The 26,947-nt window shown below is 44.8% G+C and overlaps 1 protein-coding gene across 20 annotated transcripts in view; it reads left to right on the top strand.

Moving 5' to 3' along the window:
• Kalrn (kalirin RhoGEF kinase) overlaps positions 1-26,947 on the top strand; it is a 724,529-nt gene that overhangs the window by 648,949 nt on the left and 48,633 nt on the right. For 10 of the 20 annotated variants that reach the window (XM_045147196.1, XM_045147195.1, XM_045147193.1 and 7 more), the window contains 7 exons: positions 957-1,034; positions 7,927-8,112; positions 8,376-8,547; positions 9,881-10,119; positions 13,818-14,074; positions 17,481-17,604; positions 18,750-18,809. In XM_045147196.1, the coding sequence (XP_045003131.1) occupies positions 957-1,034; positions 7,927-8,112; positions 8,376-8,547; positions 9,881-10,119; positions 13,818-14,074; positions 17,481-17,604; positions 18,750-18,809 (1,116 nt within the window). Of the gene's footprint in view, positions 1-956; positions 1,035-7,926; positions 8,113-8,375; positions 8,548-9,880; positions 10,120-13,817; positions 14,079-14,357; positions 14,887-17,480; positions 17,605-18,749; positions 18,810-26,947 lie in introns of those variants that run through there. The other 10 variants (XM_045147191.1, XM_045147187.1, XM_045147192.1 and 7 more) reach the window with 4 other exon arrangements.

Genomic DNA, 26,947 nt, shown 5'->3' with positions numbered 1-26,947 from the left:
ACCATATTGAGTGACATGTCCCTGCAGGGAAAAGATTGTCTCAGGAGGACACAGGGTCTGGGCCAGCTCCTCGCCTGTTCAGCATGAGGAATGGAGGGTTTCACTGAGTGCAGTGTCACTAAGGACTCAGGAATTCTGTTCTGGGCTCTTGATGACATGAAATGGGAAAGGGTGATATCTGACCTCAGTATCCTTCAGAGATTGGATAAAATTGAAGCAAGTCAATACACAACTTTATCCATGACTCCAACTCTAACATATAAGATATTCCAATTTTTAAAAATATTTTATTTTTATTTATTTATTTATTTGGCAGAGAAAGAGGGAGAGAGAGAGAATGGGCGCACCAGGGCCTTCAGCAAACGAACTCCAGTTATGTGCACCCCCTTGTGCATCTGGCTAACGTGGATCCTGAGGAATCAAACCTGGGTCCTTTGACAAACGCCTTAACCGCTAAGCCATCCCCCCAGCCCAGGATATTCCATTTTTATTCCCCCACCTGTACCCCAAGGATTACTCCCTAAGTGAAGTCCTTTGTGCCACCATGAGGATTATTTTAATCCTCAGAGGTTATAGCCATTCTAGCAGGTTATTTTAGGTGAAAACCTTGAGTGTTTCACAAACCAGGCTAAGCTGTTGCCTGGGCAGCTTGGAAGCAGTGTGGAAGTAAGAAACTAGGAGGAGGAAAGTGACTTGATCAACAAAAGTGGAGAGGTAGAAAAATGATGAGCTGTATAACATTCCCCAACATGTGGTCACTGACTGACTTGGAGCCCCTGAGCTTTTAACCAGCAGCTCCTGTCTGCAGCATACATGATCCTCTGAGAGTAGGCAGCAGAAACCAGCACCATCTGTATGAATACAGGAACTAGCAGAGGCAAAGTCCCTGTTTTCCAGGCTGAGTTTTGTGAGCTGATTGCTGATTTCCCTCCTTAGTGACTTGTTCTTTCCCACAGAAAGCAGTGGAGTTAATGTGCCTTGTTCCCAAACGCTGCAACGACATGATGAACCTGGGACGCCTGCAGGGTTTTGAGGTGAGCCCTTAGGGAATGAATGCTTCTAAATCCCCACTCATCTAGGCAGGAGGAATGCAAGCTATGGAGACTCATCCTGCGAACCTCTGTGTGCTCCCACCTCTCCTCTCCTCCACGGACCTGGAGTCCAGCGTAAATGGAAGTAGAGCTCTTGACAAAACTGGAGTCAGAATTCCAAGAGGATTGGAAAGACCCAAAGTCTTTTGAAACTTTGAACCTGGCCATGTTCCCTCCTCCTTCCTTTTTTTTTAAAGTAGATACTTTGTATGGCCACATCATGCATTAGTACCATCATTTCCCTCCTCTCTGCCCCCATTCCACTGAGGGCCCTCCTCGGTGGGATTGCTGGCATTCACTATGGGGTTGTGGGTTATGAGTTATGAGGAAAGCAGTCAGTCATTGTGAGGGGGGCATGCCTCTGGATATTCCCTCCCACCTACCCCTGTTCCCCTGCTCCATATATATATATATATATATATATATTTTTTTTTTTTTTTTTTTTTTTCAAGGTAGGGTCTCACTCTAGCTCAGGCTGAACTGGAATACACTATGTAGTCTCAGGGAGACCTCGAACTCACAGTGACCCTCCAACCTCTGCCTCCCGAGTGCTGGGAAAAAAGGCATGCACCGCCATGCCCGGCTATTTTTTTTTTTTAATTTACTTATTTATTTGAGAGAGAGAATGGGCATTCCAGAGCATCCAACAACTGCAAACAAATTCCAGATGCATGTGCCACCTTTTGCATCTGGCTTTATGTGGGTCCTAGGGAATCAAATCTGGGTCCTTAGGCTTTGCAGGCAAGGGCCTTAACCACTAAACCATCTCCCCAGCACCCACTCTTCCTCCTTGATAGAGAAATGTGGGGATGTGAGTCACTGCAGGAGATGTGATACGCCAGAAACCCAAGTGGGAAAATGGATACTTTTTTAGAGGGTGGATCTTTTAAACAAGCCTCTACAGAGACTAGATGTTTAGGTCAGTGAACATTTAAAGCTTTACAACATCACAAGACACATTTCTGTCCTTTAATAAGGGAAATCAAGTCTTAAAGGAAATAGCCCCATATCACAAGAATTCTGGCTTAAGTGAACGTAGTGGTTGGCAACAGCAGGTATAGCAGTATTCCAAATGGAGTAGTTGGGGCTGGAGAGATGGCTTAGTGGTTAAGGTGCTTGCCTCAATTAAGTGGTTTAGGCCACAGAAATTTATCGTCACAGTTGTGAAGGCTGAAATTCTGATCAAACTATTGTCAAGATACGGCCTCAGCTTTACATGCAACCCCCTTAACTACTAAGCAGTCTCTCCACCCTTTGTATGTTATTTCTAAATCAAAGGTATTAAATTTATAACTTGAGGCTAATTCATTTCACCTAGGAATTGAGGTTATCTTAGAAGATGAAATCTTTATCATTACTATTAGTTTTATTACAATTTTTTTTTTTTTTCAAGGTAGGGTCTCACTCTTGCTCAGCTGACCTGGAATTCACTATGTAATCTCAGGGTGGCCTCGAACTCTCAGCAATCCTCCTATCTCTGCCTCCCGAGTTCTGGGATTAAAGGCATGCGCCACCACGCCCAGCGTTATTACAATTTTTAAAAACAAATTATAACAGTTCTCATCAGATTATTTTTTAAATATTTTATTTTATTTATTTATTTGAGAGAAAGAGCAAGAGAGAGAAGGAGAAAGAATGGGTGTGCCAGGGCCTCCAGGTACTACAAATGTACTCCAGATGCATGCACCACCTTGTGTATCTGGCCTTTGTGAGTTCTGGAGAATTGATCCTGGGTCCTTTGGCTATGCAGGCAAGTGCCTTAACCACTAAGCCATATCTCCAGCCCCGAATTAATTTTATATTAAACTCAAATGATAAACTTAATAGTAACCATTGGGTAGAATTAGCATTAGGTAGTTTTATTTTAGAAAAATACAGAAAGTTATTTTTAAGATTTTATAGCCTTTTTAGATATTGTATTTAATTGTGTCTTCCTAATAATCAGTAATTAAAAACATTTTGATTTTAAGACTTAAGGATTTTATAGTTGACAGAAATATATAATCAACTTCATTAAACATTGTAAAGCTTGTTTTTGTAGCTGTCATTATAAGTAAATTAATATCAGTTAATTATATATTAACTATGCTATTACAGTTATACAAATGAATTTATTACCTTATTAAGACAGTCCAATGTGATTTAGATTCATGACATCATGTAAAAAATTAAGATTACTTTTTGCAATTTTTTTAATTTATATATCTTTATCATAGAGGTGTTTTTAGTAAAAAGGATATTGGAACCCTAGTGACTTAACAGACAGCTGCCAAAGGCAAGAGAGAAAATATGTTTATAGGAAAATAAAACTCTCATAATGTAAAAAAAAAAAAAAGATATTGCCTCAAAACTGTAAGGGAAGGGTCTGTTCCCAGTTTCACTCCTTGACTTCTTTCTATTTTTTTTAACTTTTCTCATTGACAACTTCCATAATTATAAGCAATAAATCATGATAATTTCTTCCCCTCCCCCACTTTCCCCTTCAAAAATCCACTCTCCATCATATCCCCTCCTCCTCTCAATTAGTCTTTCTTTTATTTTGATGTCATCATCTTTTCCTCCTATTATGAGGGTCTTATATAGGTAGTGTCAGGCATTGCAAGGTTGCGGTTATCCAGACCATTTTGTGTCTGGAAGAGTGTATTGTAAGGAGTCCTACCCTTCCTTTGGCTCTTACATTCTTTCCACCACCTCTTCTGCAATGGATGTAAGCCTTGAAGGATGTGATAGAAATGTTTCTGTGCTGAACACTCCTCTGTCACTTCTCAGCTCTGTAGTGCCTTTTGAATCATCCCAGAGATCACTGCCATCTGAAAAGAGAAGCTTCTTTAATCCAAAAATGAGAGTTGTGTTAATATGAGTATGAACATTAAGAAAAGTGCCTACAGGGTAGTGGTGAATATAATATATGCATTTAGCCAGACACCAGCTTACACCCCTAGGGCTGATGACCTCCCCCATCATGGGTTTTCAGTACCAGGCATGTATTCCCTCCCATGGAGCAGATCTGTCCATGCCACTGTTGCACCCACTGGCTCATTTGGCCTGGCTGGTCAGACTTATGGCTTGCAGTGTCCACTGTTGTTCATCTCCACTGATGACTTCTCTCTCCCATAGGGTTGTATGCCCCATAGCTTTTTCTAGCTTTCTGTCAGCTGGTCCACAGGCAGGAGGTTTTCAGCTCAGCTCCAGCTTCATTTTTCAGTGATCTGCAGCCCAGGCATATGGTCCCTCCTTAACCTCTTCATGTTCCCATTGCATTCTCTCTGTGTCTTCACACCACCATCCCTCTGGGGGTGTGTCTGTGCCCAGACTTCTCCTTGTTATACAAACACCAGCCATATTTTATTAGAGCTCTCTCTGATGAGCTCACTTCATCCTCATTACCTTGGTAAAGACTCATCTGCCAATAAGATCACATTCTGAGTGCTGGGATTAGGTCTCTAACACATGGATTTGGTGTGGCATGGGGGTATACAATTCAGTTTATAACAGCAAACTCAATTTTCCTAACTTATATTTAATGAATGACTATTTTAGTGTATTTTCAAATCTTCTAACACAGTTAAACAGATCTTGAATATGAATATGGCAACTGACAGGTACCTTGTTGCTAATCCCCCCCAGAGAAAGATGTAGATATAATCCTCTTTTCCAGTATTCTCTCAACCAAAGATTTCTTTTTTGTTGTTACTGTTGTTGTTGTTTTTTCAAGGTAGGGTCTCACTCTAGCTCAGGCTAACCTGGAAATTACTATGTAGTCTCAGAGTGGCCTCAAACTCATGGCAATCCTCCTACCTCTGCCTCCTGAGTGCTGGGATTAAAGGTGTAAACCACCATGCCTGGCAGATTTCATTATTTATTTTTGGAGAAAGGGGATTCTTAGAAGCTGAGATAATTAAGAAAGAAGTGTCACTGGATGTGGTGGCACACACCTTTAATCCCAGCACTCAGGAGGCTGAAGTGGGAGGATTGCTATGAATGTGAGGCCAGACTGAGAATACATAGTAAATTCCAGGTCAGCCTGGGCTAGAGTAAGACCCTACCTCAATAAAATAAAATAGGCGGCTGGAGAGATTACTTAGTGTTTAAGGCACTTGCCTGCAAAACCTAAGGACCCAGGTTAGATTCCCCAGTACCCTTGTAAGCCAGATAAACAAAGATGGCACATGCGTCTAGAGTTCATTTTCAGCAGCTGGAGGCCCTGGCATGCCCATTCTCCCCACCCCCTTTCTCATATAAGTAAATAAATAAGATGTTTATTTAAAAAATAGAAGGGTCACCCACCTACCCCTTCACGCTTCCTAAGTTAAAATAGCTTAACTAGTACAGATAGAAGACAAGAGCCGGGCGTGGTGACGCACGCCTTTAATCCCAGCACTTGGGAGGCAGAGGTAGGAGGATCACCGTGAGTTCGAAGCCACCCTGAGACTACATAGTGAATTCCAGGTCAGTCTGGGCTACAGTGAAACCTTACCTTGAAAAAAAAAAGAAAGGCAGCCTGGTGGCATAAATAGTTAGGAGGTGCTGTATTGGGGTTGTGCTGTCCTTCTCCAGCCCCGTGTGTCCGTCCAGCTGGCTTCCACACTTTGCTGTCTTCATTGGTGTTTGCTTTCCTGGGTTCCCAGCTTTCCAAGGTAGACGCCAGATATCGACATAAATAGGGCTACTTGGCAGTATTGCACTGTGAGTTCTTAGGCACTTTCAGTCGTCCCAGCGAGATTTTACACCCCCCCCCCCCTTGGTGTTATGCCAAGTCCAAAGCAACTCTGAACAAACTAACCCCATCTATCCTCTAACCTTGAAGCCCCTGTCTTTTCTAACCAGGAGTCTAGCTAGCTTGCTCTGAGCCTCTGTAGGATGAGAGGAGGAAGGGTATCTATCTGTGCTGTCCGGCCCAAGTAGAACTCCAGATACACGTGTGTGTCTGCGTGTAAGGCTGCACACAGGAGTATGTAGTTCTTTAGTAAACCAAGCTCCATCGCCCCCTGTTTCCATAATCAAGTTGCAGAGAATCCTCCGCATTCCCGCAGCTAACTGGGCTGGGCAGAGCAGTGAGCCTGTGCCTCCCGCCTGGGCACGTGGCTTTTGCACCTCACTGTCATTACCCCCCTCTCAGGCCCTCTGACTTTCCCTGGATGCTGGCTCTCTGTGGCCCTGATTGGGTTCTTGTGTAACATTAATAGACTCTGTGGAGCTTGCCTGGCTAGCTGGTCACTGGCTTAATATTAACTTTGGACCAGGGTAGTGATAAGCCTGTTTGGCTGTTGACCTTGGCAGTAACGGAGCCACGATCCAAGCAGAGGTCAGGTGTTTCTCAGCAACACAAAAGAAAACGACCCCTGTGCCAGGGAATGTTTGGAATAAAGCATCACGTGCAGGGCATGGCTGACATTTGCACTATAAAGGACAAAAGTTTGTGTACATGAGTGTATTTCAAAGGTCCTCTGACCACTGTTCCCAATTTGAGGGTCTTACTGTGTTTTTGTGGGTTTTTTTGTTTTTTTTTTTTTTCCCCGAGGTAGGGTCTTGTTCTAACCCAAGCTGACCCTGAGTTCACTATGCAGCCCCAAGCAGGCCTCATACTCACAGCGATCTTCCTATCTCTGCCTCCCGAGTACTTGGATTAAAGGCATCTGCCACCAAGCTGGGCTAAGCAAGGTTTTTGATAGGTTCCCTGAAGACTTGCTGAGTTGGGCAAATTCCCTTTGAAGCTGTCTCTGGAAATCTCATTAGCAGCTAGAAAACCAGACATGCTTAACCACCCCAGCTGGCTAATATGTGGCCTGATAGCTGGAGTCATTTTAAGAAGGATCACAAGATCTAGAGAATTATATGGCACCTTATAAAATGGAGAGGAGCATTCTGTGACCTTCACCTTAGGAGGAGTCTAATAATTTGGAATATCCCCATCTTAAATAATAGAAGGAAATAAGGGTCCTAACCTATCAGGTTATTTGAGGTCTTGTGTGCATTGCTGCCCTTGGTCCCAAATTGGTTTTAGGTTCATGGCCTTGAGAATGCCCAGGGTCTGTGGCCCATGCTGTAACAGAGCCAGGCAGGCAAGGGAGGGAGCCCCTGCACTTCTCAAAACTGCAAGGCCAGGAAGGTTACTTCTAGCTCCAAGTGCCACTTACCTTCTATTCTCCTTTTGATTTAAAAAAAAAAAAAACAAAAACAGGAAGAGCAAAATAACTCCTTTTTAGCTACCTTCCTCTGGCATTTTTGGCACTATTTCTTAGTAGTTCATCATCTTTTTTACCCTTGCCTCCAAGGACCCTAGATGAGTAGGTAGATCCCAGCTTACTGTCTTGTTAGCACCCCAAGGCTTTTGATTAGGTCTGCTTCTCATGTCTCATGACTTGTGGCACTAAAGAGGATGAGTCCATCTCCCTACTTTTCATGGGCTTAAAAAAATTATTTATTTATTTACTTGAGAGAGAGAGAAAGAGGCAGAGAGAGAGAGAGAGAGAGAGAGAGAGAGAGGGAGAGAATGGGTGCACCAAGGCCTCTAGCCACTGCAATTGAACTCCAGATGTGTGTGCCCCCTTGTGCATCTGGCTAACGTGGGTCCTGGAAAATCACACCGCGGTCCTTTGGCTTTGAAGGCAAATGCCTTAACCGCTAAACCATCTCTCCAGCGCCCCCCCTCCACCTTTTTTAAAAGCTTTTTTTTTTAAATTTTATTTATTTGTTTGTGAGCAGAGAGAGAGACAAGAGAAACAGACAGAGAATGGGCACACCAGGGCCTCTAGCCACTGCAAATGAACTCCAGACTCTTGTGCCCCATGTGCATCTAGCTTTCATGGGCTCTCTTGATTCCTGTCTCCATCAGGGCACCCTGACAGCCCAGGGCAAGCTTCTGCAACAGGACACGTTCTATGTGATTGAGCTGGACGCCGGCATGCAGTCCCGGACCAAGGAAAGGCGTGTGTTCCTCTTTGAGCAGATTGTCATCTTTAGTGAACTGCTCAGAAAGGGGTCCCTCACCCCAGGCTACATGTTCAAGAGGAGCATCAAGGTGAGGGCCCCAATGGGGACGCGGAGGGCCAAGGAGAACCATTTCATTCAGCCTAATAACAGGTAGTGAGAGGGCCAGGGCTGGTCTCTAGCATGATCCTGTAGTTCCCCTGGTCATATCATTCCCCAAAGACAGAAGTCACAGCCTTTACTGTCAAGTCCAGGGCAAAGTTTGGGAGCCTCTCCTGGTGATACGGTAATAGGCTCATGACTTTGTTCACCCATAAGATGAAATATGAAAAGGATCAATTTACTTTCTTTCAGATGAATTACTTGGTCCTGGAGGAGAACGTGGACAATGACCCCTGCAAATTTGCACTCATGAACAGAGAAACTTCTGAGAGACTAATTCTGCAAGCTGCCAACTCAGACATCCAGCAGGCCTGGGTGCAGGACATCAATCAAGTCTTAGAAACACAGCGAGACTTCTTAAATGGTATGCTCTGGGCCTGGTTTGTAGCAAGGCCATTTCAGGCAGCCTTACATCTGTGAGCATCCTTGGGTCTGAGCTCATGGAGACTTAAGAGTTTCAAATGAGAGGAGGTGAAGGCCGGAGAGATGGCTTAGTGGTTAAGGTACTTGCCAGCAAACACAAAGGATCCAGGTTCAATTCCCCAGTACTCACGTTAAAGCCAGATGCACAAAGTGGCACATGCATTTAGACTTCTTTTGCAGTGGCTAGAGGCCCCAGTGTACTCATTCTCTCCCTCTCTCTCTCTCTCTCTCAAATAAATAAATTTTAAAACAAAGAATGAACTTGCTGGGTGTGGTGGCGCACACCTTTAACCCCAGCACTCAGGAGGCAGAAGTAGGAGAATCACTGAGTTCAAGGCCACCCTGAGACTATATAATTCCAGGTAAGCCTGGGCTACAGTGGGACCCTACTTCAAAAACACCAAAAATAAACCAGGCGTGGTGGCGCACGCCTATAATCCCAGCACTCGGGAGGCAGAGGTAGGAGGATCACCTTGAGTTCGAGTCCACCCTGAGACTACAGAGTGAATTCCAGGTCAGCCTGAACTAGAGTGAGACCCTACCTCAAAAAAAATAAAAATAAAAATAAATGAAAAAAATTCTTGGGCTGGAGAGATTGCTTTGTGGTTATGGCACTTGCCTTCAAAGCCTAAGGATCCAGATTCGATTCCCCAGTACCCATATAAGCCAGATGCGCAAGGTGGCACATGCATCTAGAATTTGTTTGCTGTGGCTAGAGGCCCTGGTGTGTCCATTTCTCTCTCTCTCTCTCTCTCTCTCACTGTGTGTGTGTGTGTGTGTGTGTCACTCCCTCTTTCTCTCGCAAATAAATAAAAACTTTTTTGAAAAAAATTCATCTAACCACACCCTTAACGAGGGTTCATTTTCTTGCATGTTAGAGGCACAGTCTTACTATGTAGCCCAGGCCAGCCTTGAACTTGTGTTCCCCTGCCTCAGACTCCCAAGTGCTGGGATTGTAGACAAATGAGAGGTGAATGCTAATCCTAAATTTCAGTAGTACCCTAAGCTTCCCAAACAAATTGGTGATACACAAAGACTGTGGACCCTGCAGGCATCCTGTAAGAGGTGCAGTAAAGTTGCTGCCTTGTTTACTATTGTTTCATTTTGGGGGGTTTGAATTTTTGGGGGGGGTGCCCTGGTTCTCACAGTCCCTTCAAAACAAGGGTCGTGGCTTCTTCACACCTACATTATGCCTAGCACAAATCCCAGTAACCTAGCAGGCCTTCAGATCCTTGTGGGATTCCAAGCATAAGGCAAGTCCTCTCATCCTGCAGCTCTGCAGTCACCCATCGAGTACCAGCGGAAAGGAAGGAGCACAGCTGTGATGCGATCCCAGCCCACCAGGGCTCCCCAGGCCAGCCCCAGGCCCTACTCCTCTGTCCCTGTGGGCTCAGAGAAACCTCCCAAGGGCTCCAGCTACAACCCACCTGTGCCACCCCTGAAGATATCTACCTCCAATGGCAGTCCAGGGTTTGACTACCACCAGCCTGGGGACAAGTTTGAGGACAGCAAGGTAAGTGACAGCTTGTTAGTCCTGCCCTCACCACCCTGGCAACAGCCTCAGAAGTCACTTTAGGGATGCTGACTATTCCAGCAGGAACAATCCACTAAATATAATCTAGTCTTGGTTCTTTTTCTTTCTTCCCTCGTAAACTGAGTGAAACCAGTTTCCACTGGCTCAGGCAGTGTGTTCGAGGGCTGTTATCACCTACAGAAACATTAGAAACATAAGGGAGGATGGAGGGATGGCTTAGTTGTTAAGGCATTTGCCTACAAAGTCAAAGGACCCAGGTTTGATTCTCCAGGACCCACATAAGCCAGATGCACAAGGACACATGCATCTGGAGTTCGTTTGCAGTGGCTAAAGGCCCTGGAGTGCCCATATTCATTTTCTTCCTCCTCTCTCTCTCTCTCTCTCTCTGTTCCTTTCCCTCTTTCTCTGTCAAATAAATTAAATTAAAATAAAATATTTTTTAAAAAGTAAGGAGCTGGGCATGGTGGTGCATTCCTTTAATCCCAGCACTTGGGAGGCAGAGGGGATCACTGTGAGTTCAAGACCACCCTGAGACATAGTGAATTCAGGTCAGCCTGAGCTAGAGTGAGACCCTACCCCAAAAAACCAAACAACAACAAAAAAAGTAAGGGATTGTTGTGTTAAGCAAGAAGATGGGTGACTTTTACCAGAATAATTCTGTGAAGCTTCCAGAAGCCAGAGCTTCAGCATTAGCTATCTGAAAACAAGACAGTCCTTACAAGGACCTTCCTTGAGTGCCTGCAGAAAGAACTTCACAGTTCTTCACCATCCAATGGCTGCTATTGCAAGGAAAGGAGACAGTGAGTGTCTGGCGGAAGTGAGGCGCCATCATCCACACTTCAGACACCACTGAGAGGGGCATTATAGCATGGGCTATAATTATTTATATTTAAATTTATATATATATATATATATATATATATATACATACATATATATATATATTTATATTATAATTATAAGCATTGTAGCATCTGCACAGCTGGTTTGATCCTAAAACATAGAAACTGAAAAGAAATGGGGAAAGTACTAAGTTAGGAATTGGTTAATCTAGTTTCTACTCCCAACTCCAAAACTCACTGGCTTTACACCTTAACAAGTTAACTATCAGGAAGGATTAAATGTTCTCCAGAACTCAGTGGGCCTATGAATAGAAGCACCTACATTTTTTTACATACATGATCCAAGTTTATAGGTATAGTCCTTAGTTGATATAATATCACTAATTGATAGTTTTATTGAAGTTAATGATTAATGTCTTAAGGTCAGTTCTGTATTCCAGTAACTGTCCCAACCTATTTCATCACATCACCAAGCAATAATTTCTGCTCTAGAAAAGCCCTACCCATGTGACTCAGTTGAAGTTACTTTGGCATTTTGACAGCTACATGGAAGAGTTTCTGACTCTTATGGTGCTCTGGGAGGCAGCCAGCCTTCAGAGAGTCCAGGTCTGTTCAGAAGCAGCTGTCCCAGTGTAGTCCCCCATGGAGCGGTCATGTAGACGGCACGTCTTGTATTCCTATGCACAGGAGGAGACTGCAGACAAGGAGCTCTCGTCCCACAGAGAAGCTCACGTTCTTGCCTTCAAATTAGACAGAAGTGCCATTCTTAACCCTGCGTCAAGAAGGAGCAGGTAGTAGAGCAGGACCAGTTAATTCTTTTCAAATGGGGGGAAAATGAGCTGAGTATGGTGGTACATGCCTAGATTCTAGCATTTGAGAGGCTAAGGTGCAAGGATAATAAGTTTGGGCTGGAGAGATGGCTTAGTGGTTAAGCGCTTGCCTATGAAACCTAAGGACACAGGTTCAATTCTCCAGAACCCATGTAAGCCAGATGCACAAGGCGGTGCATGCCCCTGTCATTCATTTACAGTGACTAGAGGCTCTGGTGTACCCATTCTTGCTCTCTCTTTCCCTCTCAACGCTCTCTTAAATAAATAAATATGTTTTTAAAATATATTCAAGATTAGCCTGGACTATATAATAAAATGCTGTCTCAGCCGGGCGTGGTGGCGCACGCCTTTAATCCCAGCACTCGGGAGGCAGAGGTAGGAGGATCACTGAAAGTTCGAGGCCACCCTGAGACTACATAGTAAATTCCAGGTCAGCCTGAGCCAGAATGAGACCCTACCTCGAAAAACCAAAAAAAAAAAAAAAAAAAAAAAAGCTATCTCAAAATAAAAAGGTTAAAAAATTTGTAATATCAAGGAGTCTGTGATCTATTCATAGAGAATGGTGACCCTTGGCCTGACCTTTGCTCTGACGTCACTCTGCCCACGTGCTTTACATATCCCCATACCAGCTCCAGGTTATTCCTTCCATCCGCAGGAGATGCTGCATGCTGGAAAGACTGCTGTGGACAGCCCCACGTTGCCGGGATGAAATCCGAGCAGACAGTGTTTAGGGGAGGAAGGGATTTATTGCACCAATCCAAGCAGAGAGGAACAACTACAGCAAGCAAAGTGCCAGCACCAGCACACACAGTGCCAGAGCACAGACTGCTCTCTTACACCTTTGCGCTGGAGTTCAGATCCACCCCCAATGACACCTTAGGGCTGGATTCCAGGATCCACCCCCAGGGACACCTCCTCCAGCCAGGTGGCTGGAGATCCAAGTTTCAAGTTTAATTGTTAACCCAAGTCAATGAGGGACATACATTCAAACTACCACAGGCTCCCAGGTTGAAAGCATGCCTACACCTTTACCTGGGCATCTGTCCATGTTTACCTTCATTATAATATTGTATGAAATTAGGGCTGGAGAAATGGCTTAGCTGTTAAGGTGTTTACCTGCAAAGCCAAGGATCTCGGTTCGATTCCCCAGGACCCACGTAAGCTAGATGCACAAGGAGGCGCATGCATCTCTGGAGTTCATTTGCAGTGGCTGGAGGCCCTGATGATGTGCCCATTCTCTCCCTCTCCCTCTCTCTCTCCATCTCTCTCAAGTAAATAAAATAAAACATAAAAAATAAAAATAATATTTATGAAATATTGCTTTAGAAATGCACTTTCAGGGCTAGGAAGCTAACTCAGTCAGTAAAGTGCTTGCCTCACAAGCATAAGGACCTGAGTTCAATGCCAAGTACTCAGCTAAAATAGAAAGAATGGTGGCACATGCTTATAATCCTAGTGCTTGGGAGTGAAGGGTGCTGCCCACTCAGGCCAACCTATTTGACAAGCTGGGGCTAATGAGAAACCCTGTTTCAAAATGGTAGATGAGGGCTAGGGAGATAGCTTAACAGTTAAGTCACTTGCCTGCAAAGCCAAAGGACCCAGGTTCAATCCCCCAGGACCCTCGTAAGCCAGATGCACAAGGTGGTGCATGCATATGGAGTATGTTTGCAGAGGTTGAAGGCCCTGGTTCACCCATTCTCCCTCCCCCCTCAAATAAATAAATAAAAATAAATTCAAAATGGTAGATGACATTCCTGAGGATGATACCTGGGGTTCTCTGGCCTACACACATACACACGCACACACACACACACACACACACACACACACACACGAAAGGGTACTTTCAGATCATATTTGCATATTTCTGAGTAATGTAACATTACCACTTGTTGAGTGTTCTGCCTGTTGTTCATCCTGCCAGTGGGCAATATGGCCTCTAACTATGCAGAGCAAGCCCACGCAAACAGCCTGTGTCTCTGTCCCTCCCACCCTTGTCTTCTAGCAGAATGACCTGGGAGGCTGCAATGGTACCTCATCCATGGCCGTGATCAAAGATTACTATGCACTGAAGGAGAATGAAATCTGTGTGAGCCAAGGTGAGGTGGTCCAGGTCCTCGCCGTCAACCAGCAGAACATGTGCCTGGTGTACCAGCCTGCCAGCGACCACTCCCCAGCTGCGGAAGGCTGGGTCCCAGGCAGCATCCTGGCACCCCTCACCAAAGCCACCACAGCAACAGAAAATAGTGACGGGAGCATCAAGTAAGTGCCTTGGTGGCTTCCCTGGGAGAGCAATATATGGAATGAAAAAAAAAAAAAATCAATCAATCAAAAGAACACAAAAGTCCAAACACACAGTAGGGAGTCACTGCTGCTTATTCTCATCAGTGCCGCTGGAGGCAAGGTGTGACTGCTGGAACAGCCCACAGCACAGGGCTTCCGCGCTGCATTGTTCTGGGGGGTTGGTGGTGGTGGTGGTTTTCTTTCCTTTTCATTTATAATTTTCTGTTCATTTTTCCCCCCGTCTTTTTCCCCACTTATTAAGAAAAGAACCGTACTGAAACCCTAGGTGACAAAAGACATGCCTTCCGTTGCTTCATTTGACCCACCACGGGACTCACTGGACTGGACTTCTGTTTATATTGTATGAAGTTACTGATATATATATTTTTTTGATTGACACCCAAAAACTGACCTTAGCACAAATGCCAGACCTGGATAGGTCAGGGGCCTGCTGCTTCTCCCAGAAGAGAGGGAACTTTTTGGTTGTCTGTGGTAATTCCTCTGTACAGATTGTAACACTTTTATTTTTATTTCCCCCTCCCCTGTCACTTTAATATATGTTCATGGTAATTTGTAAGATATTTCTTTTCCTTATTTTGGTTGCAAGAACCCTTCCAAACACATTCCTGTATAAAGTATTTTGCACTATTTAAAGAAACCCATATGGATGAAGTCAGGTTGTGCAATATAATGGAGAGTCACAATGTTCATCATTGTACCTGTAATGTAACTAATAATTTTAAATGTACTATTTTAAATATGTAAAATAAATTTTCACCATGAGCATGTTTCAATGAGGTTAAAGACTAGTTGACCACTTCCCCCACCCCCACCCCATTTCATTATTCTCAGGCTTTTAAGTGTGCAATTTTTTTTTCTGTTCTATTATATCAGGGGTGGGTTGAATGCATTGGCAGTTTTTTTCCTACACAAAAAGTACCTTTGTCCCTAAAGTTCTCATCCTACCCATCCCTCTGAACAGCCCCTCTGGGTATCCTATGGTTTTTGAGAAGCAGAGTCATGCAGATTAGATGCCGTCCAGCAGGTCCCCAGCAGCTTGGGCAACTTTGAGGTGCTGAGGGAAATGTATGACTGGAGACAAGGCAGTGTTGGCTTGCTTCCTCATGGCCCTCCATGCTGCATGGCCACCCACAGAGGGGTCCTAGGTGCTATCACGAAGTGCCCAAACCACCACACCAGCAGAGCCACGCTGCCCTGGCCTTCCTCTATCAGAGAATACAAACTTGACGTCTGCCCTTACTGGGTAACCGTTGAATCATCAGTGACCCAAAAGTGAGATGGGTCTGGACTATTTTATTCTAACAATGCTTGTTTGGGCACCTTTTAAGAAAGCCCCCAGAGGGCTGGAGAGATGGCTTAGCAGTTAAGGCACCTGCCTGCAAAGCCTAAGGACCCATGTTCCACTCTCCAGATCTCACGTAAGCCAGGCGCATAAGGTGACACAAGCACACAAGGTGGCACGCACACAAGTTGGCGCACACATCTGGAGTTTGATTGCAATGGCTGGAGGCCCTGGCATGACAATTCTCTCTCATTAAAAAAAAAAAAGAAGACGACCTGCAGAGCACTAAAGTGGTCATTAATCTGTACCCTCACAGAGCTAGCTTGTCATGGGTTATGCTCTCGTTACCTAAGCACTAAGCATACATCCTCCTCACCTTTGTATATGTTGATCATGTATTCAAACCTTCTATGGGAGGGCAGGGAAGAAGGACAACAACAGATCAATGCACATGCTGGTCACTTGGGTTCCCCTGCCAGCCACAGTTTCAAAGGGTTGGTGGTGGCGGGCGGAGGTAAGCATCTGACTAAAGGTGGTGTCAGTGCTTATCAGCTAAGACTCCTTAAGCCCTTCCCTAGAGTTTTTGGTGAGCACAGGATCAAAATTGGTTATGATGCCCACAGGATAAATGTCACTAAAGTTGTGTCCACATCAGACCCTGGGCTTATGGCCAAGAGATGGGAAGCTCCCCTCACCATGATGCCTCCTTCATCTGGGAAAGAGAGTCTGAAACTGAGCCTGCCCTGCCGCTTGCACCGCTGTGGTCTTCCTTCTGAGCACGTTTTTAAGGTTGCTCACATGTCTCCGCGCACACAGGGAACCCAGGTGGTAGTGGCAATGAGCATAGGCCCACACACCACACACGCACACAGATACATGCACACTGTGCCCTCTGTCCTAGGAGCCTTTTCCGTAGGGACCTCCCTGACACAAGATAAATCCCAGGGGCGTCAAAAGACATGGACGTGGGGGCCAAAGATAGGCAAAGGTCTCCAGTGAACAGGGTAGCTCCCGTGTGTGTAGAGTCGGGTGCCCCAGAGGAGCTTTGAGTGTCTGGACTTCGGAAGAAGCACACTTCCCAAGGGGTCCAAGAACAAGGCTGTGGTTGCTTTTTTCCTCTTGGAGTTAATTATTAAACTTGTGTTAGGTGATGCACACTTGGGCATCCTTAGACTCCCCACACGTGTGGAGAACTGTGGGAAAGAGGCTGGCCATTTGGTTCTTTCTAAATCACCCTGCCTCTGAAGCTTTATCCAAACCATGTGACCATACCCAAAATGATGACGCCTACCCAGGGTCCCCAATGCTATTTGTGCCCTGGCTTTTGCTATCTTTGAGCCTGATAGACGAGGAACTCTGCTCTGAGCTTCTCTTTATATATCTGGGCAGTGTCTCCCAAGCTTCTGATGGGAGAGAAGTTGGGTTGGTGTGAAAGGGCATTGGGAGCGTGCAGCGTCTTGTTCCAACAGGGAAACTAGTGTCTTTTAGCAACTGACAGAGCCCAATATTCACAAAGGCTGAATGATGTGAGGAGTGCAGACTGAAATCCTCAGCCCCAAAGTATCCAGATGTATGAGGGACACTGGGTCATTTACTAAGTCAGCTTCCCCGAAAAGCATGAGTCATGCCTCCAATACAAATATTGAGATGGGCACCTCAAAATAACCCTGTTAGGTCTTTATAGCTGTATCCTAAAAGGTACAAGTAGCTTGTACACACTAACATACCCTTCCTTTATCTTTCCTGTTCAACTCACAATCCCTCCTTCCTCATCCACCATACCCTCATGAGAGGAAGACCTCAGTCATGGAAAGCTGGGTAGTTCAGTGACCTGGTACCCATTATTTCCAAATGCTGTTGTCACCTGGTACGTCTTTCGGGTGAGGTCAGAGTTCATCCTCCCTCACTTCCAGTTTGAGGTGATGTCAGCCATCAGGGGAGCTGGTATGCAGATTGGGGGGCCTCTGAAGCCCCCGGGGGCTTGACTGAACCACCTCATCTGACACAAGGGTGGTGAGCCTGCTAACCACCTCACTCTGCCCCAACCTGCCATTTTGATTGGTGCATTTTTTGGTATAACAGGAAGTCATGTTCATGGCATACTCTACGCATGAGAAAGCGGGCGGAAGTGGAGAACACGGGTAAAAATGAAGCCACAGGGCCTCGTAAACCCAAGGATATTCTGGGCAACAAAGTCTCTGTTAAAGTGAGTAAGGTATTCTGAAGCTGGGTCCCTCTCATCTCCCACTTGCAGCATTCTCACAAGAGAATTTGGGTGGGTGGGGATTTTATTATTTATTTATTTTTATTTATTGCCCAGTGTGGGGACCAGAGGGGAAGTAGTTTAGCAGGATTTTGCATGCAAGATCAATTTGTTTTTTTTATTTTTTATTTCTCCTGGCACCTTCAATTCAAGTAAGTACCTCTCTCTCCTTTTTTTTTTTTTTTCCTTTTGTAAGTGCAGATGTTTTACAGCAAAATTATCTGCAGCATCACTGTCTTAGAAATGCAAGATGCTTGGTCCATATTAAATTTCTCAAAGCTGCCCATTCAGTACCCCAGATTGGAAACATATGCAGGTTAAAGGGATCAGGAATGCCCCCCCAAGCCCCTGATCCTGTGAAAGAAGGCTGAGCTTTGGAGTGTAAGGGCTCCCATGTCCTTGATAAAGTTTCATTTCTTTTCCCCAGAGTTCACACAATGCCAACTTCAACCAGTTTCCTTACCTCCCCCTTGTGTGTGGGAAGGGCAGAAAAACTCATTGGTGAAGCCCAAGTTAATTGCTTTGTAACAATCCATCTATTACTTTGAACTCACCGATCATGAGCTTGATAGACCCCTGCCCCATCCAGAAACAATCTGATCTGCCCTGTTTAAATTGAGCCCTCTAAAAAAAAGAAAGAAAGAAAAAAAAAAAAACTGTGCCTCTGAACAATGGAAAGAACACACTAATTACCTACTTGGCACTTTGCCTTTCCAAGCAAAAGACAGAACAAAACTCATTCCAACATCCTTCTTGGGGAAAAGAAATAGTATGCTGTCCTTCACCCACACCTGTTCGGCCTCACCAACGAGCACAGTTTCTTTCCTGGCACTCATGCTTCATTGATTGGTTCACTTCCATTGCTCTTCCCAATGGGATAAGTAGGAGTCCACAGTCCCAGGCTCCTCTCCTGAAAAGAGCATGCCGCTGCCATGGTGATTTGCGCCCCCACCTGAAAAGCACCCGGTCGTTTCTCTGCCGGGTTTCCCATCGTCCATGCTTCTCTGACATTCTCCTCTCTTGCTAGCCAAGCTACTGTGTTTCTAACTGTGTTCTCTTTCTTCCCCTCCCTCATGCTGCCAACCAAGGAGACGAACAGTTCCGAGGAGTCAGAGTGTGATGATCTTGACCCTAATACTAGCATGGAGGTAGAAACAGCCACATTGTCTTATTTCCTACAATGATTGCCTTTTCTCATTGTGTTCTGTGCTGGTGTCCCTGCTGAGGTCAAGGAGGAATTGTGATGTTGAAATGTCAGGGAATGTCAGTACATCCCAACTAAAACAAAACCAAAGCTTATCTCAGCTCTATTTTGGGTGAAACCTCTAACTTGATATCTTTTGTTGAAAAACGCAAAAACGGAGCTTTTGAATGCTTCCTTGGTAGTTTCTTCTTTGGCAGGTTTTAGCTTTACGTAGAAAAGATCCAACTTTATTATTTGGAAGCTAGAGCACAGTTTTTCATGGAAGATGGCTATAAGCAGTAGTTGGTTCGCGGCTGAAGAACAGGAACCATTTGGACACCTTCTCTCCTTGTACTTCCCCTTGCCCCCTTCCCACTCTCTCCTCTTCTCCCGCCCCTTCATAGCCTTTATCTTGCTCTGCTGAGATCTGGTCCTTCCCCTATGCTGCAAAACCATGGGTTAAGTGTGGTGTTCTGGGTGGCTTAGCTCCTAGTCACTGTGGGTCAACAGCAAATGAGCTTCAGCAGGAGCAATTCCAGGGCCCACCTCTGCCACTCCCCAGGCCACCAGGTGATGGAAAGGAAGAAAGGAAGCCTATGACAACCTCTCGCCTATAGCCTTGGTGCTGTCTCGGGAAATAATCAGGCCAGAACAGTCCCTCTATCAACATACATAGCCACATTCAACTCCTTGTTGCATGTTGGATTATAGAGATTTGTCTCTTACGTGGTTTGCGTGGAGACAATCATCATAAATTTACAGACCCTGGAAGATAATTACAGTGAGCACTGAGCTGGATCTACTCATCACGAACACTTTTAGAGCAGGCTACTCTTTTCTCCAAGTCTGTGTACATCCCTAGTAACATAAAAGATTAGCTGCCAGGTATGGTGGCGCATGCCTTTAACCCCAGCACTTGAGAAGCAGAGGTAGGAGTATCTCTGTGGGTTCGAGGCCACCCTGAGACTATGTAATTAATTCCAGGCCAGTCTGGGCCAGAGTGAGACAGTACCTCAAAAAAAAAAAAAAAAAAAAAAAACAGGAATGGTGGTGCACACCTTTAATCCCAGCACTCGGGAGACAGAGATAGGAGAATCACCATGAATTCGAGGCCACCCTGAGACTACATAGTGAATGCCAGGTAAGCCTAAGCTAGAGTGAGACCCTACATCAAAAAAAAAAAAAAAAAAAAAGATTAGAGGGCTGGAGAGATTGCTTAGTGGTTAAGGCACTTGCCTGCAAAGCCAAAGGACCCAGGTTTGATTCCCTAGTATCCACATAAGCCAGATGCACAAGGTGGTACATGCATCTGGAGTTCATTTGCAGTGGCTGGAGGCCCTCGAGCACCCATTCTCTCTCTCTCTGCTTCTTTCTCCTCTCAAATAAATAAATAAATTTTTAAAAAGATTAGAGATTTCTTCTTTTTTTTTTTTTTTTGAGGTAGGATCTCACTCTAGCCCTAGGCTGACCTGAAACTCTGTAGACCCAGGCTGTCCTCAAACTCACCACAGTCCCAAGTGCCAGGATTAAAGGTGTGCACCAGCTACAGCTACAAAATATTTTTTAAAACCTTTTCTTTTGTGTAGCCCTACTCTTTTCACTTACCCAGATGGCCTTGTTACTATTCTTATTCTAATTTAACATAATCCTAAAGAACTCCATGCCCATATTATAGCAATTACCACAAAACCCCGGGGGGCAGGGGGGACTGTGAGACCAAATAACAGGTAAGTCAGTTTTGGAAGAACCCAACTGAGTTAAATTGGACCAGGAGGCAAGTGGTTGAAAATGGGAATTCTGCCAGAATAAAATGGTCCCCTGTGGGTGTGGGTACCACCACAGAGCTACATCAGGCGGGTTTGGGTTAATGGAGTAGACTTCTGTTGGTGGAAACGGTTGTGGCATTCATAGGGAATAAAGAAGTCAAGGGAAATTCCTGGCTCTCCTTTCCATGCATTTCTTAGGACAGGCATACGTGTCAGCTGCGTAGGGGTACCTATCTCTGGGCCTAGGTGTTTCTGCCATGTATTGAAAATGCAGACTACAAATAGAGAAAGGCAGGCAAGAGGAAGGGGAGGAGGCAGGCATGTGTGTTTCAGAGGGCCTGTCGAGACCTTGTCCAGCTCTGGTGGGCTATTGGACACAGGATACACCCACTGGGAAAGTCACCTGGTGTAGTCAGTTCCACAGTACATTTAGATAAGAGGGAGTGCACATACTCACACATGCTGGGGAGATGGCTCAGTCAGCACATGCCATGCAAGTACGAAGACAGGAGTTCAGACCCTCAGTACCCACATAAATGCCAGACGGAAGTGGCAGCTGCCTGTAATCCCAGCATGAGGGAGTTGGAGAGAGGGACAAGCTGGCTAACTAGACTAGCTGAGCTGGTAACCTCTGAGCCCAAATGAGAAACCCTACCTCAGTAAAATAAAGGAGAGTGGGCTGGGGAAATGGCTTAGTGGCTAAGGCGTTTGCCTGCGAAGCCTAAGGGCCCCGGTTCGATTCCCCAGGACCCACATAAGCCAGATGCACAAGGGGGTGCATGCATCCAGAGTTCGCTTGCAGTGGCCAGAGGCCCTGGCATGCCCATTCTCTCTCTCTCTCAAATAAACAAATAAATCAATAAATATATCTGAAAAAAAATCAACAAAAAGGTTAATTATTAAAAATAAATAAATAAATAGAGTGGTGGAGAACTAGCTCTCTCTAGAACTGCAGCAGCAAGGCTCTTGAGTCTTCGTGCTGGTAAGACTTCCCTCTCCCCATGCCACCAGGATGGGAAGGGACACTTCTTATTTTTATTATTGTCTTTAATCTTTTTGGAAACACACTCTTTTTTTTAAATCCACTTTCATGTTTTTAAAATATATTTTATTTAAGAGAGAGAAGGAGAGAGAGAGAATGAGCATGCCACTGCAAACACACTCTGGACACATACCCTATCCCCGCCCCCTATGCATCTGGCTTACATAGGTCCCGGGGAATCAAATCAGGGTCCTTTGGCTTTGTAGGCAAATGCCTTAACCACTAAGCCATCTCTCCATCCCTCATAGTTTTTGTTTTTTAATCTAAGATACATGTTTGTTTACATGGGCTCCTGGGCTCCATATGACATATCTCCCTTCTCCCCACTTTACCTTCCCTTCCTCAGCCCTTTCCCTGTGATATCTGAATAAAATATGTGGTGGTGCATGCCTTTAATTCCAGCACTCGGGACCAGAGGTAGGAGAATCACCGAGAGCTCGAGGCCACCTTGAGACTACATAGTGAATCCAGGTCAGCCTGAGCCAGAGTGAGACCCTACCTCGAAAAAAAAAAAAAAATGGGGTTTTAGGGCTGGAGAGATGGCTTAGTGGTTAAGGCACTTGCCTGTGAAGTCTAAGGACCCATGTTCACGCTCTGAAGATCCCATGTAAGCCAGACGCACAAAGGTAAGGCAAGTGCAAGGTCGCACATGCCCATTAGGCAACACAAGCATCTGGAGTTCAATTGTAGTGGCTGAGGCCCTGGCATGCAAATTCTCTCTCTCTCTCTCTCTCTCTTTCTCTCTCTCTCTCTCTCTCAAAAAAAAAAAAAAAAAAACTTGTGGTGTTTTAAAAATCAAAAAAGAGAGAGAAAGAAACCCAATATCGCCCTCTGGCCTTCACATGCACACAGTTGTGCATACATGCCCACATATATCCACACACACAGCACACAACACACACACACACACAGGCAAGAAGAGAGAGCCAGGTGTGGTGACTCACACTTAGAACCCCAGCACACAGGAGGCAGAGGCAGGAGAAGCACTGTGAGTTCAAGACCAGCCTGGACTAGAGTGAGACCCTGCTTCAAAGAACAAGACAAACAAAAGTCAAATGTAACCAGTTATGGTGATGTGTGACTGCAAGCCCAGCCTCAGCCCTCAGGAGGCCGAAGTAGAAGGATCACCAGTTAAAACCAGCATGAGGGAGGGAGCTAGACAGACAGGTGGTCCAAATTGAACACATTTATAAGGTTTTAAATTATTCCAAGCTTTGCAGCCCTTTTGTTAGCTGAGTGAGATGGTTCCCTAGGAGGTGCTACTGGGTATCTAAGCAAAGGCATTAGGACGTTAATCATGCACAGAAGAAAGCCAAAAATTGTGCTGCTACATGTCTAAAAAGTTTCAAAATGCAGTAGCTGAGACACAAAGCATATAGGCATAAATTTCAGGGGCTGGAGAGATGGCTTAGCAGTTAAGTCACTTGCTTGCAAAGTCTAAGGACTCAGGTTCAATTCCCCAGTACCCACGTAGAGTCAGATGCACAATGTGGTGCATGTGTCTGGAGCTTGTTTACAGTGGCTGGAGGCCCTGGTGCACCCATTTTTATCCCTGCCTCCCTTCTCTCTCTCTCTCTTTCTCAAATAAGTAAGTAATATATATATATATAATGTTGAGAGGCTGGAAAGATGGCTTAGCAGTTAAGGCATTTACCTGCAAAGCCAAAGGATCCCAGTTTGATTCTTCAGGACCCATGTAAGCCATATGCACAGGGGGCGCATGTGTCTGGAGTTTATTTGAAGTGGCTGGAGGCCGTAGTGCACCCCACCCCTCAATCTCAATCTCTCTCTCTCTCTCTCTCTCAAAGAAATAAATAAAATATTAAAAAGAATGTTGAATCTTAGGATATGACAAAAAAAAAAAAAAACATAAAGGGGGATAGTTGTACCACTACATATGTCCTTTCCTATAAAGGCATGCAAGCCAATCAAAAAATGGGCTATGGAGCTAAATAGAGAGTTCTCAAAGGAAGAAATACGAATGGCATATAAGCATCTAAAAAAATGTTCTACGTCACTAGTCATCAGGGAAATGCAGATTAAAACTACATTGAGATTCCACCTCACTCCTGTCAGATTGGCCACCATCATGAAAACAGATGATCATAAATGTTGGCGGGGATGTGGAAAAAGAGGAACCCTTCTGCACTGCTGGTGGGAATGCAATCTGGTCCAGCCATTGTGGAAAACAGTGTGGAGGTTCCTAAAACAGCTAAAGATTGATCTACCATATGACCCAGCTATAGCACTCCTAGGCATATATCCAAAGGACTCATCTCATTTCCTTAGAAGTACATGTTCAACCATGTTTATTGCTGCTCAATTTATAATAGCTGGGAAATGGAACCAGCCTAGATGTCCCTCAACAGATGAGTGGATAATGAAGATGTGGCACATTTATACAATGGAGTTCTACTCAGCGGTAAAGAAAAATGAAGTGATGAAATTTTCAGAAAAATGGATGGACCTGGAAAGTATTATACTAAGTGAGGTAACCCAGGCCCAGAAAGCCAAGCGCCACATGTTCTCTCTCATATGTGGATCCTAGCTACAGATGATTGGGCTTCTGCATGAGAATGAAAATACTTAGTAGCAGAGGCCAGTAAGGTAAAAAGGAGACATAAAGGGTAGAGAAAGGAAGGGAGGAGGATACTTAATAGGTTGATATTGTATATATGTAATTACAATGATTGTAATGGGGAGGTAATATGATGGAGAATGGAATTTCAAATGGGAAAGTGTGGGGGTGGGGTGGGAGGGAATTACCATGGGATATATTTTATAATCATGGAAAATGTTAATTAAAAAAAAAAACATAAAGGGGGATAGTTGTACCACTACATATGTCCTTTCCTATAAAGGCATGCAAGCCGGGCATGGTGGCACATGCCCTTAATCCCAGCACCCAGGAAGCAGAAGTAGGATTGCCATGAATCCAAGGCCAGCCTGAGACTACACAATGAATCCCAGGCCAGCTTGGGCTAGAATGAGACCCTACCTCGAAAAAAAACAAAATCGCCAGGCATGGTGGCACACACCCTTAATCCCAGCACTCAGGAGGCAGAGGTAGGGGGACTGCCATGAGTTTGAGGTCAACCTGAGAATACAGAGTGAATTCCAGGTCAGCCTGAGCTAGAGTGAGACTCTACCTCGAAAAAATAAAAATAAAAGAAAATAAATAAACTAAATAAATAAGGGCATGCTTGTGGATAGTCTCACACACTGCTCCTACTTCCAGCATGGCAGGTCACACCACCAGCCACGGCAAGATCGGCTCTAGGTAGGTCTGTGGGGTCCCCTCACAGCCTGGTCCGTGCATCCTTCTATAGCCAGACCTCATGGAAGAATGTTCTAAAAATAATGATGAGTACCTGTCCACAGTTCAGCTTTGCCATTTTTTTTAACTTTGGGGGTGGGAGTGAAGGGGGCATTAGATATTGAAGAAATTCTTTCAGGTGGAAGAAAAGCCAAATGGAGATAAAAACCGAACACTAGCCAGGCATGGTGGCAGACACCTTTAATCCCAGCACTCGGGAGGCAGAGGTAGGAGGATTGCCATGAGTTTGAGGCCACCCTGAGACTATGTAGTGAGTTGCAGGTTAGCCTGGGCTAGAGCAAGACCCCATAACCAGCATAAAAATCATACTTTCATTAGGACTTTGAACCCTTTCATTTGTCTCTTGTTTTTACATACCTTTAATGTAAAAGGTACATCACATAAAAATAGCCACTTTAGGAATTTTCAGTGTACAGTTCAATGGTATTATCTTTACAGCATTGTGCCATCTTCACCACTATTCCTTTCCAGAACTTGCTTCATCTTCCAGAGCCTACTGTGTGCCTACTAAACAATAGCTCCCTACTTCCCCTGTCTACCCAGCTCCTTTGTTTCTCTCTTTTTTTTTAATTTGTTTGTTTTTGATTTTTTGAGGTAGGGTCTCACTCTGGCCCAGGCTGACCTGGAATTCACTATGTAGTCTCAGGGTGGCCTCAAATTCATGGCGATCCTCCTACCTCTGCCTCCCAAGTGCTGGGATTAAAGGCATGTGCCACCAGGCCTGGCTTCTTCTTCTTCTTTTTTTTTTTTTTTTAGAGAGGAGGGATAGAGAATTGGTGTGCCAGGGCAATACAATGCCAGATGCTTGCACAACCTAGTTGGCATATGCGACCTTGCATGTGCCTTACTTTTGTGTGTCTGGCTTACAAGGAATCTGGAGAGTAGAACATGGGTCCTTAGGTTTCACAGGCAAACACTTTAACTGCTAAGCCATCTCTCCAGCCCCAGCTCATTCATTTTTTTTAAATTTTTTTTTAACTTTTTATTTATTTGAGCTCATTCATTTTTAAAGGAGGAAGAAGTATAGGAATTGTGAGCTTCAATTAGAAAACTAGAAAGTGGGGCTGGATAAATGGCTTAGTGGTTAAGGCGCATGCCTGCAAAGCCTAAGGATCCAGGTTCAATTCTCCAGGTCCAATGTAATCCAGATTCACATGGAGGCACATGCATCTGGAGTTCGTTTGCAGTGGCTAGAGGTCTTGGCATGCCGATTCTCTCTCTCTCTTTCTCTCTCTCTCTCTAATAAACAAAAATAAAATCTTAAAAAAAAAAAACTAGAAAGCGGCAGGGCATGTTGGCACGCGCATTTAATCCCAGCACTCGGGAGGCAGAGGTGGGAGGATTGCCATGAGTTCAAGGCCACCCTGAGACTCCATAGTGAATTCCAGGTCAGCCTGGGCTAGAGGGAGACCCTACTTCGAAAAATCAAAAAAAAAAAAAAAGGCTGGAGAAATAGCTTAGCGGTTAAAGTGTTTGCCTGCAAAGCTAACGAACACAGGTTCGATTTCACAGAACCCACATAAGCCAGATGCACAAGGGGCACATGCATCTGGAATTTGTTTGCAGTGGCTAGAGTCCCTGGGACGCCCATTTCTCTCTCTCTCTCTTTGCAAATAAAATTTAAAAACTCCTTAATATATATACATATATATATTAATATGTGTGTGTGTATATATATATATTTGTGTGTGTGTGTGTATAAACTAGATGGGCTGAGAGATGGCTTAGCAGTTAAGCGCTTGCCTGTGAAGCCTAAGGACCCCAGTTTGAGGCTCGATTCCCCAGGATCCACGTTAGCCAGATGCACAAGGGGGCGCACGCATCTGGAGTTCATTTGCAGAGGCTGGAGGCCCTGGTGCGCCCATTCTCTCTATCTCTATCTGCCTCTTTCTCTCAGTCTGTCGCTCTCAAATAAATAAATAACAAAAAAAAAAATGAATAAAGAAAACTAGAAAGTG

Source organism: Jaculus jaculus, chromosome 4 (assembly GCF_020740685.1).
Source record: "Jaculus jaculus isolate mJacJac1 chromosome 4, mJacJac1.mat.Y.cur, whole genome shotgun sequence".
NCBI classification, from domain to species: Eukaryota; Metazoa; Chordata; class Mammalia; order Rodentia; family Dipodidae; genus Jaculus; species Jaculus jaculus.
Note: the sequence above shows the minus strand (reverse complement) of the source record. Positions and strands in the feature narration are given on the sequence as shown.